At 41.5% G+C, this 16,226-nt stretch overlaps 1 protein-coding gene across 8 annotated transcripts in view; it reads left to right on the top strand.

Moving 5' to 3' along the window:
* Positions 1–311: 311 nt before the first annotated feature.
* REPS1 (RALBP1 associated Eps domain containing 1) overlaps positions 312–16,226 on the top strand; it is an 86,451-nt gene continuing 70,536 nt past the window's right edge. For 4 of the 8 annotated variants that reach the window (XM_077999476.1, XM_077999475.1, XM_077999474.1 and 1 more), the window contains exons 1-2: positions 312–1,038; positions 13,578–13,675. Coding sequence is in view for 4 of the 8 variants with exons in the window: in XM_015137355.3 (XP_014992841.1) it covers positions 886–1,038 (153 nt within the window). In the remaining 4 variants the exon portion in view is untranslated. The remainder of the gene's footprint in view (positions 1,039–13,577; positions 13,676–16,226) is intronic. The other 4 variants (XM_015137355.3, XM_015137354.3, XM_015137351.3 and 1 more) reach the window with 1 other exon arrangement.

Genomic DNA, 16,226 nt, shown 5'->3' with positions numbered 1-16,226 from the left:
TTTCAATCCAATTATTTAGACGCTTAGGACCAGAAGCTGCGAAACATAAAAACTGCAACCCGTATCTTAGTTATCTCGGCCTTAATGAGCTGCTGGCTGTTTTCCGCTGCACCCCCCTTTCCGGGGGTCTTGCTGAGGTCTCCGCGCAGAGGGCGGCTCGGTCATCCCGCCGCCGGGCGCCGGCCACCAGGGGGCGCTGCGGCCTCCTCCCTCTCCCGGGAGCGGCCAAGCCAGCCCGGTGGGTGTTTCTCTCTCCCTCTCGCGCTCTCTCCTCCCGGCCTCACATCCGGGTCTGGAGCGCGGCTGCCGCTGTCACTGTTGGTGCGGGCGCGTCGGGGCCGGGCCGGGCGCTGTAAATGGCGGCGGAGGGAGGCGGAGCGGCGGCCACGCTCAGCCCAGATCCTCCGAAACTTTAGGTTCGAAGCCCCACAACTTTCCGGGAAGCGCCGCCGCTCCGGAGGCGTGGACGGAAGGGGAAGCCAAGGCGGGAAGTCTGGGGGAATCGGCGGAGAGCCGGGGAGACTCGAACCCGCGGCGGGGGCGGAGTCCACCAGTGCCTCGCGTCTCCGCGGCCCCCGCCTCTTTTTCTGCACCCTCCCGGCGGCCGCGGCCAGGGCCGGAGCCGCAGCCGCAGGCGCGCGCTGCGCGGATCCCGGGACTGCGCCGGGCCTCGCAGGCGGTGGCGCGCCGAGCGCAGCCGGGCTCCCTCCTCGCGACCTCTGGGCCCTGTTGCTTGGGCGCACCTGGCGCCTGTGAGGCCGGGGCCGGCGACTTCGGGAAGCTAGCAGGAGGCCGGGCCACGCGCAGCCCCTGCCGGCCCAGGGTCCTGGGGCCGGGCCCCGAGTAGTGCATGCGGGGCGGGGCGGCCGTGAGCCGGAGGCGAAGATGGAAGGCTTAACGCTGAGCGATGCGGAGCAGAAATACTATTCAGATCTCTTCTCCTACTGCGACATTGAGAGCACCAAGAAGGTGGTGGTCAACGGGCGGGTGCTGGAGCTGTTCCGGGCCGCGCAGCTGCCCAACGACGTGGTCCTACAGGTAACGTCGCGTCCTGGGGTCGGCGGGCGCCTCAGGCCTGCAGTCGCCAGCCTCCGGGAGTGGGAGTGGGCACCGATTCCTTGGGGACCGGCGGGGGTCTGGGTCGGGGTCCCCGCAACGGGTAGGGGCCGCAGGTGCCCGGGAGGCCTGGACTCGCGCGGCGGCCGAGGGGGAGGGGATGGCTCTTAGAAGACGGAACTCCTGTGGTGGGGGTCTGAAGAGCCTCAGCCGGTATCCCCCACTACCCTGAGAATCTGTGCTCTGCACTACAAGAGCTACCTCACGTGAAGGATCTTAGGTTGTTAAATGTGTGTGAATCCTGGAACCTGGCATACAGAGCTTTTCGGATCCTGCGGAGTAGTGAAGTTATCAGTATGGGCAAAATGGTTTTTTTAATTCTTGAATTAACCGAGAAGACGCGATAAAGTGAGTTTTACAGGTTTAGGCATCGAAGAAACTGTTTTGTTAAAGGAAGCAAAATTCTTAGGGCAATTTTTAAAAATGTGAACTAGTGAGTAGTTTTACAAGTAGGCATACAAGAAGTTGTAATTATCTGTAGAACGTGTGTATGAAACTGAACAGTTTTTTTCAACAGGCGTTCGAAAGCATTTGTGGAACTTGCGGATTTGGGTTGGGAGATGAGTATTGAACAGCTGGTAGACAGAAGTGCGTATTTTCCCTAATCTGAAGCCCTGGAGGAGCAAGCCCTATAGGTTTCAAGCCTTCTTTATCATGTATGCTTTTAAAACAGAAGACTTCCTAGAAATTCTTATCTAATGTATGTGGTGAGCATTAGTGCTACTCTGTTTAATGATTCATAGCTGCTAGTAGGAGTCTGTCTAAACAGCATATTAGGAACAGGTTTTAAGCATTCATCTTTTATATTGATCCAAGCTAGTTATCCACATCATCCACATCTCCAAAACTTAAAGCCACATGTGTAGGCGTATGTAGTGGACTGCAGAGCATTGGACCAGGGTTTTGAGGGCTGGGTCCTTGACCCTACTCTGCTGTTAACCAGCAATATGACTTTGGGTCAGGCACTTTCCCTTTTCAAGCATAAGTATGCTCATCCACAGAATGAAGGCAAGTTTCTTCTAACAAAAATTCTGTGAAGTATAAAAATGTCCACACACAGGTCTCTGTTTTAGAAGTTAGGTCCACATTAACTATGACTAAGTTGAACGAGTTAGATCTTTTTACATGTTCTTGGGTTTTATATTGCTTTTTTAAAACCTTGGGAGGAAAAATGTGGGGTGTCTTACGTGCCAGTGAAGGGCAACGAGGAGTCCAATTTCATCCTGTTGAAAAGGGACAAATAGTAAATATTTTGGGCTTTGCTGGCCATATATGCTCTCTGTTGCATATTCTTTGTTTTTGTGTTTACAAAACACAAATATGTAAAACCATTCTTAGCTCAGGGACATACAAAACTGATTCTGTGGTCTGCTAACAGAGGGTGCTGGTAGTGTGGTCTACGGTACTCTCCTCTTAAAACTTTCGAGTAGGACTTAAAGATCTGGTCAGAACATGCTCATTAATGATCCTCTTTTTGCTCCTTTTGAAGAAATAACAGAATATACCTTCAAGTTAGGATCTAAATAAAATTAAGGAAAAGCCTTCTGTGTTCTATTTTGGTTTGTCTTTGAGGTGAGAAGGAATTGAAATAAAACTTTCAATCTTTTTAATGATACGCAAAGACTTTAGAACTTGAAATGTAATTTTTAGGACAGACACATCAGCACTAATGAATCTTTACTTGAAACACGTTTAATCCAATGCAAGTTATTTTTATGTTTTGCTCAATTTTATTAACATTCAAAAAATAAATTTCATTGTCTTTTGGCATAAAGAGAGAGCTTAAGTATTCAGGGTTCAGTTACAAGTTGGAACTCCCTGAAGCAGAACTCTACAGTAATGTATACTAAATAGCAATCCAGATATCTTGAAGGCAGTTTACTTAAAAATTGGTCTAAGACATAGACATATGAGACAAAAGGAGAATATGTGCTTACTTCCCTTAAGGGAGTTTGGGATTGTCTGAAAACAGTCCTCCATTGCTTTCTAAGTGGGAAACATTTGGGGAAGCTGGTATCTAGTGCCGAGTTGTCTGCTTAACACTGGGCTAGGCATTGCAGGCATCAGAAGAGGAGTAAGAAGCTCTTAAGGATCTTGTCAATTACAGGAGTACTCATGTATAACATAAGGTAGAACGTATGCCATAGGAGAGGTGCCAAGTGTTATGTAAATACAAAGGAGGTATGACCAAGAAAGGCTTTTTGACTTAATTCAGATGGACTTTAAATTAGGGTGGAGTGAGGGGAGTGGAATTATGAGGGCTTCCAGGCAGAGAAAAAAATGTGATCAAAAGTGGAAAGTGTAGGAGCCTTTTCAAGGACTAGTGCTTTCAGGATAACGGAACATAAAATTAGAAAGAGGCCATATTAGGAAAGACTCTGAAGAAGGGCAGCAGATACGATATTTCAGCAGGCAATGGAGAACCACTGAAAAGTTTCTGACTTCGAGTGGCAGAGAGGCTAGGGAATGAGACTCTTTTAGTGATCTGGATTGGGTGCTAGGTCATGGACTTCCAACCAGGGTGACAGCAGTAGAATAGAAAGAAAGAGACTGGATGTGTTATTGAAGGACTGCTGGGTAGCCACTATATGAGGTGCTTTGTGGAATAATGTTTAATTGAAGCCAGATTATCAAGGTTGGATGGAGAGCTTTGAACTAATTGTGAAGGTAACAGGGAGTGGTAGATTTAAAGAAATGACTCATAAAGCAGTGCTTTAGGAGTCGTTTGTCAGGGCCATAGGAATTAGAGGAATAAAACTGTAGACTTAACTTGGGGGCTGATTTTGTATGGCAGATACGAAGTAAGAAACTGGGCCAGTGGTACTCAAACTTGGGAATGAGGGTGACAATGGGGAAGGGGCATTTGGCAGTGTCTAGAGACATTTTTGATTGTCATAACTGGAGGGGAGAGAGCAGTTCTACTGGCATCTAGTGGGTAGAGGCCAGAAATGCTGCTAAACATCCTGCAGTGCACAGGACAGCCTCCACAAGAATTATGTACCCAAAATGTCAGTAGTGCTGAGACTGAGAAACCCTAACCTGGAATATAGTGGTGGGAGTGGGACAAACATGAGATATGGGCCAGGCACAGTGGCTCACGCCTGTAATCCCAGCACTTTCGGAGGCTGAGGCAGGTGGATCACCTGAGGTTAGGAGTTCGAGACCAACCTGGCCAACATGGTGAAACCCTTTCTCTACTAAAAACACAACATTAGCCGCGTGTGGTGGCGCATGCCTGTAATCCCAGCTACTCTGGAGGCCAAGGCAGGAGAATCACTTAGAACCTGGGAGAAGGAGGAGGTTGCAGTAAGCCGAGATTGAGCCACTGCACTCCAGCCTAGGTGACAGAGCAAGATGCTGTCTCAAAAAAAGAGAGAGAGAGAGAGGTGGTAGAGATAATGAAGGTAAACTCGAGAGGCCTGGGTTATTTGGCAGTGTTTTGGTGAGAGTACAGTGGGGCAAGGATCGTTCTTCGTCACACCACTCACAGTTAGAAAAGGGGCAGGAAGAGGGCTTACTTTTTAAAAGAGACAATGATGAGTTTGGTTTCAGACATTTTTAGATGGCAATTCAGATCTCTTGGGGACAGTTGGAAGTGGGTGGAGATTTGTCCTGCTGGTTCTTACAGCAGTTCAGGTTCAGGTGTTTGGGGTCTTTTCCTCTATTTTGCTCACCTAGGTGTTTAGGGATGGGAGACAGTGTCACATAGACTGGGTATGCACATACATATCAGGACCTTGATTGGTACAGTAGTTTACAGTGTTTGTTAGTAAAAGTTAGGAGGGGACTGAGTCATCTGGGGACCTGAGTGTAGAGAACAAAGAACACCGAGCCCAGAACCAAACGAGGAAGGAGCTGGCATTTATTGAGTGCCTATTACGTTCTTTGACCAGGCAAATCATTTTCATGGAAGAACTCATTTGATCCTTGCAACATCTTGTGAAGTGGGTGTTATTCTTGTTTATTTTATTTTTTATTTTTTGTTTTTATTTTTATTTTTTGAGACAGTCTCGCTCTGTCGCCCAGGCTGGAGTGCAGTGGTGCGATCTTGGCTCACTGCAACCTCCACCTCCCAGGTTCAAGTGATTGTCCTGCCTCAGCCTCCTGGGTAGCTGGGACTACAGGCATGCGCCACCACCACGCTCGGCTAATTTTTGTATTTTTAGTAGAGACGGGGTTTCACCATATTGGCCAGGCTGGTCTTGAACTCCTGACCTTGTGATCCGCCCACCTCAGCCTCCCAGAGTGCTGGGATTACAGGTTTATTCTTGTTTACTAAGAACTTGATAGCAGGGAATTTAAATAATTTATTTGTGAATAGTTCGTATCTCTCCCTTACTATTATTCACCAGCTCTTACCTTCTCTGGTCATGTGGTTTGGGGGCAGGGTAAGGAATGAAATTCAGTTGGTCTGATTTTGACTTGCCCACAGTTCTTATGAACAGTAGGGATTTTGGAATATTTGATTTTGAGTTACGTATCAACTTCCTCCTTTGCATAGTAAGTAGTTTAATGTATGATGATGTCTTGAAACACAGCCACTTCAAAGAAAGAGGGAGATTCTTGTAGTTGGTATCTGGGGCACACACAGATACAATTTTTCTTTATTACAACTGTCAGATGTTTTAAGGTGTGCTCATTATACTTGCTTTGGAATAGCAGAGGAAAATCTATTCTGAGTTTAAGAGTTTGTTTTTGAAGACAGAATGTCAATAGATAAACTGAAGGAGTGGATGCTTTGTAAAATTATGCTCCATGCCACATAATAACAAGATGAGGGGGAGAAAAATCTGGCTCATAGGATTTAATCATGAGGAATTTTGCTGTCTGCTGAGCAAGACAATATTCATTGTTGTGGCTTAAAAGTCAGCTTTTTCCGAGTAGTTTATTTTTTAAAGATTAGGAAAGATGTACTATTTACCACACTAATCAGAATGTTTTCTTTGCTTTCACCAAAAGCTTCTGTTTGGGAAATGTCTTAAAACTTCATACAGACTTTGAATGCATAATAGGTTGATAAAAGGTTCTAGTACTAACTGTTCTTTCATTGAGGTTTGTGAGCAATGTACCCTGTTAATGAAGCTGAAAATCTTTAGATCATTTGTGTTGATCAATATCTTGGTAGAATATTTGAATAACACACATAAATGTAATGGGGAAAAGCAATAACAGTGAAACAAACCATTTTGTTTTTCTCTTGAAACTTGTTTAAATCAATTACAAAATCTGGCATTAGTGATAAGTTTAAAAATAGAAAGCAGAGCTCATTTATGTGTTGAAAGATATAAACTTAATAAGTCTCGGGTTTGTTATTCTGGAGTAGTGGTTTTTAGTTCTGAATTACTAAAAAATTGTAATAAACTACAGAAATAATCTTGCCTTAATCACTTACCTATACACAGTTGAAAAAGATACTGTTTGTGAAAGAAGTCACAGTTAATGTCTTTCTGTAGTGTCCTATTTATTTACTTTTAAAATTTCTGTCTTCTTGAGTTTCTTATGTTAGTTTTAGTCATTTTGTTTGTTTGTTTGTTTGTTTTTAATCAATAGCCCAGAGTTAGAGTTTTAGTATATTGGGAATTCATGCCAAACATTTGATGGAACGACACAAGAGCATGAGAAGGTGGTATGAAGAGCACTAACTGTGGCAGGCAAGTTCCAGTCCTGGCATCAGCTAACTTTGTGACCCTGAACAAATCACAGAATGTCTCGTTTAGCTATGGAATTGGGTTTTCATGATTTCTGACTCAAATGAGACTATCTTTGTGTAGGAGCAGCTAATCTATTGCAGACACACCCCTTTAAGAGTAGCACAAAGTCTTGTGGTTAATTGCTCCACTATCTTGACACTGGAACTGGATTATTTGACATTCTTTGAGGACTATAAAGAGGATATATAGAAGAGGAAACTGATGAAAGGGTCTTAAATCCGTGGGTGCTTAGTTCTTCAAGGCCATGAGAATTTGAAATGGGTGATAAGACTTGTCATTTCTGATGTTTTCTCTTATATATGTTTTATTTTCTGTAGCCTTTCCTATTGTAGATGCATCTGCACTCATCTTTTCCCTCTGTGTAATGGAAGTTAAACCATATACCACATTTCATTGAGATTTGATGAATTCTAAGACTTGGGCTTTTAAAAATTAAGAATACTACATCTCTTCTCCATTTTGTTTCAAGAATTAGCCGTGTGTTGAATTTGGGGTCTATCATTAAATAATGAAGCCAGAATTTATTAGTCTGTCTCTTTTGGGTTGTTGATTCCTTTGAGATTCTGGTATACACACTGGACATCTGCTTAGAAAACATAGTTCCACAGAATTTTGCACTTAATTTGTGATTTCCAGCCTTCCCCTAATTGAGTCAAGCTTATCTTATGGCCTTCTACATTAATTCAGTTTTAAGGAAGAGCACGCTGACCTGAGAAATGCTAAACATTTCTCTGTCTTAAATCAGTTTTAAATATTTGAACTAAGACTTCCTTGTGGCTGTTCTTTGTATACATGCAGTGGTGAAGGATAAAGACATGTTCTCTGACTTGTGCCAATGTCAAAAAGAAAAAAAAATGGCCAGGCATGGTGGCCCTCACCTGTAGTCTCAGCTACTCGAGAGGCAGAGGCAGGAGGATCACTTGAGCCTGGGAAGTCGAGGCTGCAGTGAGACATAGTAGACATAGTAGTGTCACTACACTCCAGCCTGGGTGACAGAGCAAGTCTCCATTCCACCCCCCACTGCGCCCCCCCCAAATAAAAGAAAAGAAAAAAAGAACGGTATACAATAATAGAGATTCATTGGATGAGGAGGTAGTGGGGACCTACTTAGGTGTAAGGGAAGGCCCCTTAGAGGACGCCTGGATGAGGGGTCAAGGGAGGGAGAATAAGGTGTTTCATATAGAGAGAACTGGGAAGGGCCTGAGGCTGTCAAGAGGGCAGTGTGTGAAACTATGGACAAGAGGGGAGAATGGCAGGGACTGCATAAGGCAGGCCCTTGTACTCAGTGAAAAGGAATTTGGATTTTAGTGGAAATATACGAAAAGTTTTTATTTGGGGGTGTAGCATCACCTGAATTTTTATATATATATATATATATAAAAATATGTATATATATAATATGTGTATATATATAATATGTATATATATATATATAAAATATGTATATATATTTTTTGTTTGTTTTGTTTTGAGACAGAATCTTGCTCAATCACCCAGGCTGGAGTGCAGTGGCCGGATCTCAGCTCACTGCGAGCTCTGCCTCCCGGCTTTACGCCATTCTCCTGCCTCAGCCTCCCGAGTAGCTGGGACTACAGGCAGCCGCCACCTCGCCTGGCTAGTTTTTTGTATTTTTTTAGTAGAGACAGGGTTTCATCGTGTTAGCCAGGATGGTCTCGATCTCCCGACCTCGTGATCCCCCCGTCTCGGCCTCCCAAAGCTGAATTATATTTTAAAAGATCATGCTGACTGATGTATGAGCAAAAAGAATACTGGGGGCAAGTGGAAGCGGACAAGCTAGTGGATATGCAACAGTCCAGGCAGCAGACAGCAATGGCTTAAATTAGCGAGGTGGCAGTAGGATAGAGAACAGTGGACATATCCGAGAATTTTTTAGGTGGTAGAAATAGGAAGGCATAGTAATGCGTTGGATATGGAACATAAGGGAGGAGAAAGAACTTGAGGATGTTGCTGGAAGTTGCCACTATTGTATGGTTGGAAGAGGAATGGATTTTGGCGGGAGTTGTTTCGGTGGGAGGGGTAGGGGTGAATTCAGGAGTTCCCCTTTTGTCTAGTTCTCAGAAGCTTGTAGATTGTCAAGTAGGCCTGTTAGAGAGATCTATAAATCTTGAGGAATTCAGAGATACTTGGCTTAGATATGTCATTTGAAGATTGTCACTATGTTAGTGACATTTAAGGTAATGAAAATGAATGAAATAATTGAAGAAAAGATAAAGAAGAAAGAAAGATTGACTAGAATTGGAATCCTGAGGAATGCTGAACGTTTCTAAGTTGAGTAAACCGGAAGGCCTCTTGGAAGGAGGCTAGAAAGCACACAACCAGAGTGGTACAAATTGGGAGTGTGTAATGTACAGTATTATCATGTCATGGATGCCAAATAATGCAGGTATTTCGAGGGGGGTGGGTAGTCAGCTGTATTGAGTTTCACTGAGAGGCTGAGAAGATGTGGGCAGGAATGTGGCCATTGGATTTGGCAACCTGGAAGTTATTAGTAACTTCAGTGAGCCAGTTTCATGGACTAGTGTAGATGGATGCCAGATTTGAGTGATTTGAGGGATAAATGATGGCTGAGGAACTAGAGATAGGGTGTATAGATAGCTTTGAAAGAAGTTTGCCTGTGAAAGGGAATAGATACAGGGTAGAAGCTAGAGGTGTATGAGGATATAAAGGAAATCTTTTTGTTTGTTTCTTTTTGAGTGTGAGAAATTCTGCAGAATGATTTTAGTTGTTAGGATTGCTAAGATAAGGGAGATGAGAAGTCCTTGAGAAAGCAGGAATGGTCAGGATCCTGACTGCACAGAGTCCTTTGATAAGAAGGGGATACTTCCTCAGTGTTTTTTTTTGTTTGTTTTGTTTTGAGATGGATTCTCACTCTGTCTCCCAGGCTGGAGTGCAATGGTGTGGTCTTGGCTCACTGCAACCTCCGCCTCCCGGGTTCAAGCGATTCTCCTGCCTCAGCCTTCAGAGTAGCTGGGATTACAGGCACCCACCACCATGCCTGCCTGATTTTTGTCTTTTTAGTAGAGAAGGGGTTTCACCATGTTGGCCAGGCTGGTCTCGAACTCTCGACGTCGTGATCCGCCCACCTTGGCCTCCCAAAGTGCTGGGATTTCAGGCATGAGCCACCACGCCCGGCCACTTCCTCAGTTTTAACAGTGGTGAAGAAAGAACAACATGGTTACAGAGGCAAGTAGGAATATGGATTTAGTGGGTGGAATATAGATTTAGTGGGAAGATGTTCTGGCCTAATGGCTTTTATTTGTTTTCTACAAACTGAGGCAGGATTAACAGTATAGTAGTGACATAAAATCTTAATATGAAAGTAAGGGGAAAAAAAAAACTTACATTAGTTTCAAAGAGGCCTAACATACTTAGGAATAAACTTAAGGAAAGAGTCACCAAGATTTTTGTATTAAAAACTACAAAACGGGGCTGGGCACAGTGACTCACGCCTGTAATCCTAGCACTTTGTGAGGTTGAGGTGGGCAGATCACTTGAGCACAGGAGTTTGAGACCAGTCTGGGCAACACAGGGAGACCCCTGCCTCTAAAAAAAAGATAAAATAAATTAGCTGGGTGTGGTGGTGTGCACCTGTGGTCCCAGCTACTTGGGAGGCTGAGGCAGGAGGATGGTTTAAGCCTGGGAGGCAGAGGTCAGAGAGACCCAAGATTGTGCCAATGGACTCCAACCTGGGCAACAGAGCCAGACCCTGTCTCAAAAAAAAAAAAAAAAGAAAAAGAAAAAAAAAAGAAAAGGAAAAGAAACAAGAAATAATTGGGCTTTATTAAATATTTTTAAAACTTTTACACTTCAGAGGATACTTAAGAAAGTATAAAAAGATAAGCCGTAGATTGGGGAGAAATATTTGCATATTATAAACATGGTAAAGGTCTTTAATCTAGAATATATTTGAAAAATCTTACAACTCACTTATAAAGGAAAAAAAAAACTGGGAGAAAGCCCATTCTTAGGCTTAAGCCCATTAAATAGGTATTTCACCAAAGACAACGATAAGAATGGCCAATAAGCGTATGAAAAGATGCTAACATCATTAGTCATTAGGGAAATGCAAATTAAATCACAGTGATATACTATCACACACTGACCAGAGTGGCTATAATTAAAAAGACTGACAATACCTAGTATTTATATTGTTAAGAAACTGGAACCCCTAGGCACTTCTCTTGGGACTGTAAATGGCACAACCACTTTGGGAAACAGTTTGGCTTTTTCTTAAGAAGTTAAGCCTAAATTTGCCATAGGAACTAGCAGTTCCGCTGTTAGGAATCTGCCCAAGAGAAATGAAAATACATGTAGAAATAATGGCATGTACATGTCTGTTAGCATTATTCACTGTAGTCAAAAACTAGAAAACAATTCAAATATCCATCAAATGGTGTTTGAATACATAAAATGCGGAAAACTATTCTGCAATAAAAAAGAAACAAATTAGTGATATATGTTATAACAAACATGAATGTCAAAAACATGGCTCTGGGCAACATAGCAAGACCCTGTCGCAAAAAAAGTAATAAATAAAATTAGCTGAGTGTGATGGCACCTGCATATCATTGGCTATTCTTGGAAGGCTGAGGAAAGAGGATAGCTTAAGCCCAGGTGTTTGAGGCTGCAGTGAGCTGTGTTAACGCCACTACACTCCAGCCTGGGTGACATAGCGAGACCTCATCTTTAATAACAACATGCTAACTGTCAAACCAAATACAAAAGAGTACATATTGTGTGGTTACATTTATATGGACTGTCTACAAAAAGCAAATCTATAGAGATATAGCAGATTAGTGGTTGCCTGAGGCCAGAGCAAGAGAAATGGTCTGGAGGAAAATACTTGGGTGACAGAAAAATTCTAAAATTAGATTGTAGTGATAGTGCTGTATACACTCTATAATTTTCTTAAAACTCAATTAATTGTACATGTACGATGGTTGAATTTTATGGTTTATAAATTATACCTCAAAGCTATGAATTAAAATTACAAAATAGTCATCTAGGAGAATGTAAAAGTTGAGTGTGGTGGAGAATGAAGGACTGTGTACTGCTTACATAGTTTAATTACAAAACTTCAGCATAATGTAATCTGGCATTCGATAAAGGATTTAAATTTTGAAAGATGATATACTGATAGATTTTTACATGTAGCGGAGATTGCCATATCTCATCTTCCAAGATTCGTTAGAACTCAGTATATTTACATTACATTACATTAGCATCAAGCTAACATTTATGCACTGTTCTGTGTGACAGGGACTGCTCTGCCTGCTTTTGTATGTGTTGTTTTACAAGTACATTATTTATTGACCTTAGAAGGGGCTAAAAATCATATGATTTAGAATGAAGACCAGTTTCCATCTATTGACCTTTAGTGGTATGATGAATTTTTGTACACTTAACTCAGATATCTTAATATTATGGGAAATTACAGAAATATAATACTTCAAAGAATAATGCGAATTTGAAGTAGTCATGACTGACAAGTACTAATTTTAATGAAATAGTGGTTTCAATCTACAGGACTATTTTGGGTTGGTTTGTCCACTGGCATAATCACTATCATGAATCTTTTTGGGGGCTATTCTAATGTTACTTAAAGGGACTGATTTGGTGTTTTGTATTTTGAAATAGCTGTTTTCAATCTGAGTTTGCATAAGTAGCTAGATCTTGGGCCTAATACAATTATAAGTGTGTTCCTTTGGAGAAAAAAATAGTTGCATAAAGTGATTATTGCTTCTTTTTGCCCATGAGTTATGCAAAATGTTGTACGTGGAAATAGAAGTATCTATAAAACAAGAATTCATTGTTTGGAAACTAAGAGTATACTAGTTTTTCTTGGTGTCTCATTTGTGACTAGAAGGATCAGAGGTTTGACTTCAAAGTGTTTAATGAAACTGTATGTTAATAGCTGATTTAGAAGAACGCATATCTTTTCTGAAGCACTTCATTATATTCCGTAGAAAAGTAATTACAACACCCTCGTAATTTTCTGTGTCAGCAAGTATTAAGTGTAGTCAATAATAGCATAGACTTTGGAAAAGACAGTTCTAGATTTTGAATCTCCAGTTGGTGCTTATTAACTTCTCATCCTTTGTAAGTGCTTAACCTCTCTTGAGATTTCATTTCCTCATCTGTAAACTGAAGCCAATACCATTTCTGGAGGTTTTTTTTATTTGTTTGTTTTGTTTTGTTTTGTTTTGAGACGGAGTCTGGCTCTGTCTCCCAGGCTGGAGGGTAGTGGCACAGTCTCTACTTACTGAACCCTCCGCTTCCCGGGTTCAAGCTATTCTCCTGCCTCAGCCTCCTGAGTAGCTGGGATTACAGGCCTGCGCCACCACGCCCAGCTAATTTTTGTATTTTTTAGTAGAGATGGGGTTTCGTCTTGTTGACCAGGCTGGTCTCGAACTCCTAACCTCAGGTGATCCTCCGCCTTGACCATTTCTGAAGTTTTAATACTACCAAACTGATAGTGCCTGGTTCTTAGAAGGTAATCAAGTAAGTTTCACTCACTTAAGCTCTGCTGTATATGAGAAAACACGGAATTTGTAGAATCTTGGCTTTAATACTAGAGAAAATTGTCTGTTCTTCAAATCTAGCTTTATACCTTTCATTGATTTTGTTGGGTGAACTTCATAATGCTTTCCCAACCTTTCGATTCTGTCAGTAAGCCTTTTGTTTTGCCCTTTCACTGGATAATTAATTTGAAGGTTTGCTCTCTTGAAGTGAAGTTTACCACTAGAGGACTCAAAGAATGATTCTGAGGTTTGGAGCCTACAGAAGGGTGATGCCATTAACATGGAAATAAAGAAGCAGAGGGCAAGGTAAGGGGTTTGGGGAGAAGATAATGTGGTGAATTTTGGATGTGCTGAGTGTGATGCCATGTTCCTTCCTTCTGGGCAGCAGAGTTAGGTGGACATTTGAAAGCTTGAGAGTAGCAGCAGCTGGGTGGCGTTAGAAGCGTGTGCAGACTTGGTGGTGGTTCCTGAATGAGGCCATTCACTAAAAATGAGGAATGCAAGCCTAATTTTTTTTTTTTTTTTTTGAGACAGGGTCTCACTCTGTCACCCAGGCTGGAGTGCAGTGGCATGGCATGATCATGGCTCACTACAGCCTCAACCTCCCAGGCTCAAGGGATCTTCCCACCTCAGCTTCCCAAGTAGCTAGGACTACAGGCACATGCTATCATGCCCAGCTAATTTTTGTATTTTTTGGCTTTTAAACTCCTGGACTCAAGCAAGGATTACAGGCATGAACCATCATGTCCCGCCTTAAAGTCTTTATATTTGAAATGTCCTTTCAGAGTTAATTAACTCTGATATTGTCCCAGAGATTTAGGTTTCTGTTTTCACTTAAGACCTCAGGAATTTTCTGAAACTTTCTTGAAACTGTTAGGAAGGCCATGTGGGTATGGAAGTATATCTCTTCATCTGAAATTAGGTCAGCCTCCAGAGACTTAAATCTTGGATATTAAACCCAAAGGCACCTTACATTTTAAACCCGTAACACATTTAGACATTTAATACAAGAGGTTTTAGCTATTTGTATAAGCAACCACTAAACACCTGGACACATAGTAATTGTATTTAGCTGAGGAGTGAGCCTCGGAGCTGAAGAATCTAGCCTACCTCTTCACGTCAGCATCTTATTGCAGCTTTGTGATTCTCATTTAACACAGGATCTCATTTAATCCTTGTAATAAGCGTGCCATTTCATTAATTTTTATTAATAGGAAAATGTATGCTCTTATGATATTCAAGAATCAATAGATTCTTGAAGGTTTGTAGACAAATTTCTTGAGGTTTAGTTATCCTGTGGCATTGCTGTACCATTTGTTCAGAGGATGGTTCTATTGAATTCCTATTCTCCATATATTCAGAATTTTTTTTTTCAATTTCATGTCCTATAATTACGCTTTTCATTAATTAAACAAACACCATTAAACACCTGCTGTGCTCCAGGATCTGTACCTAGGGCATTCAGTATGCAGAGGTGAGTGAAAGAGACACGGTTCCTGTCCTCCTGGAAAACCGAATCTTCTGATCTCCAAGGAGTCACTGTGCCTGTCTGCTTCATGACTGTATTCCTAGCACATTGTCAGTAGTGAATATTTGTTGAATGAGTGAACATGATTTATCTTTTTTCCCAAAAAATACGTTTGCTTATCTCTAACCTTAATGTACATTGCCAGCAAATTCAAACGATACTAATAATTAATGCTGATGTAGTGCCTACTATATCAGCCTTGTTTGTGGCCCTTTATGATAATTCATTTTCGTTTCAGTGATGTGAAGTGGACACAGTTTATTATCCCTATTTTTAAAATGACACAGGATAAGTAACTTCTCTACGATTATACAGCTAGTAAGTAGTAGAGCTGGGATTTAAGTAGTCCTGCTTTAACCTACTACGTTTTATGTGTGTTTCATGGAAGCTTAAGAGTGAAAGTCAGATTACTTTCTGACAAGCTTGTGTATTACTCCTTCAAAAATGTTTTCTTATTCAGACTCTGACTGATTCCCAGTAGAATTTTTTACAGTCTCTATATTATTGCTGAGATTTTATTAAACTTACTGTATTTTTTCCTGGGATCCAGAGCAGATTCTTCCTATGATGAATTATTTTCTACATTGAGATATTTACAGACTAACTCATTTTATAGTCCTTTGGTTTCCTTCATAATTTTTATCACAGGCTTACTTACCTAAATCTGAACCATCACATTATATCTCTGGAATGTTGTATCATCTTTCATGGAATTAGAAAGGTCTTTGAAATAATTTTTGAACTTTCACTTAAAATACCATGCGTTTTTTGTTTTTTAGTTTGACCTCCTACTTGAACTTTTTCCTGATCATCCCAACCAGATAACCCCTCCTTCTGTAGTCTCCCAGCTCTGTTCTGTATGTTTGCACTTGTATACAATTTGTACTTTAGGTTATTCTTTCTGTGTATCTTTTTCCCGTGATCGGTGGCAAACAATTTGAGGGTAAGTTTTAGCCTTGTTTCCCTTATTATCACTTTGTTCCTGTTAGGTACTCACTCAAAGCCTATTAGACTGCTTAGCTGGTGCTTTAGAATTTCATTCCTCATCAGTACATTGATGGGTCCCAGCCTAGCCTCTTCATTTTATCTTACCACTTAAAAACTTCCAAATTATAATTAATGAGTTTTTTTCAACAGTATGGAACTCTGAGAACAGACTGCATAGTGCTTTCAATTAGACTGTGAATATTCTCGTTAATACTTTTAAAATTGGTCAGGTGATGCTAGTCAAACACACTGAGCGTGCATGCTAATAACTTTAAGGAGTTGTTACATCAAGGCTGTTCTCTTAATTTTTTTTTTTTTTTAAGTGGTATCATGGCTTACTTT

This window comes from Macaca mulatta, chromosome 4 (assembly GCF_049350105.2).
Source record: "Macaca mulatta isolate MMU2019108-1 chromosome 4, T2T-MMU8v2.0, whole genome shotgun sequence".
Taxonomy (NCBI): Eukaryota; Metazoa; Chordata; class Mammalia; order Primates; family Cercopithecidae; genus Macaca; species Macaca mulatta.
The sequence above is the reverse complement of the archived record's forward strand: the minus strand, read 5'-3'. Positions and strand labels throughout refer to the sequence as shown.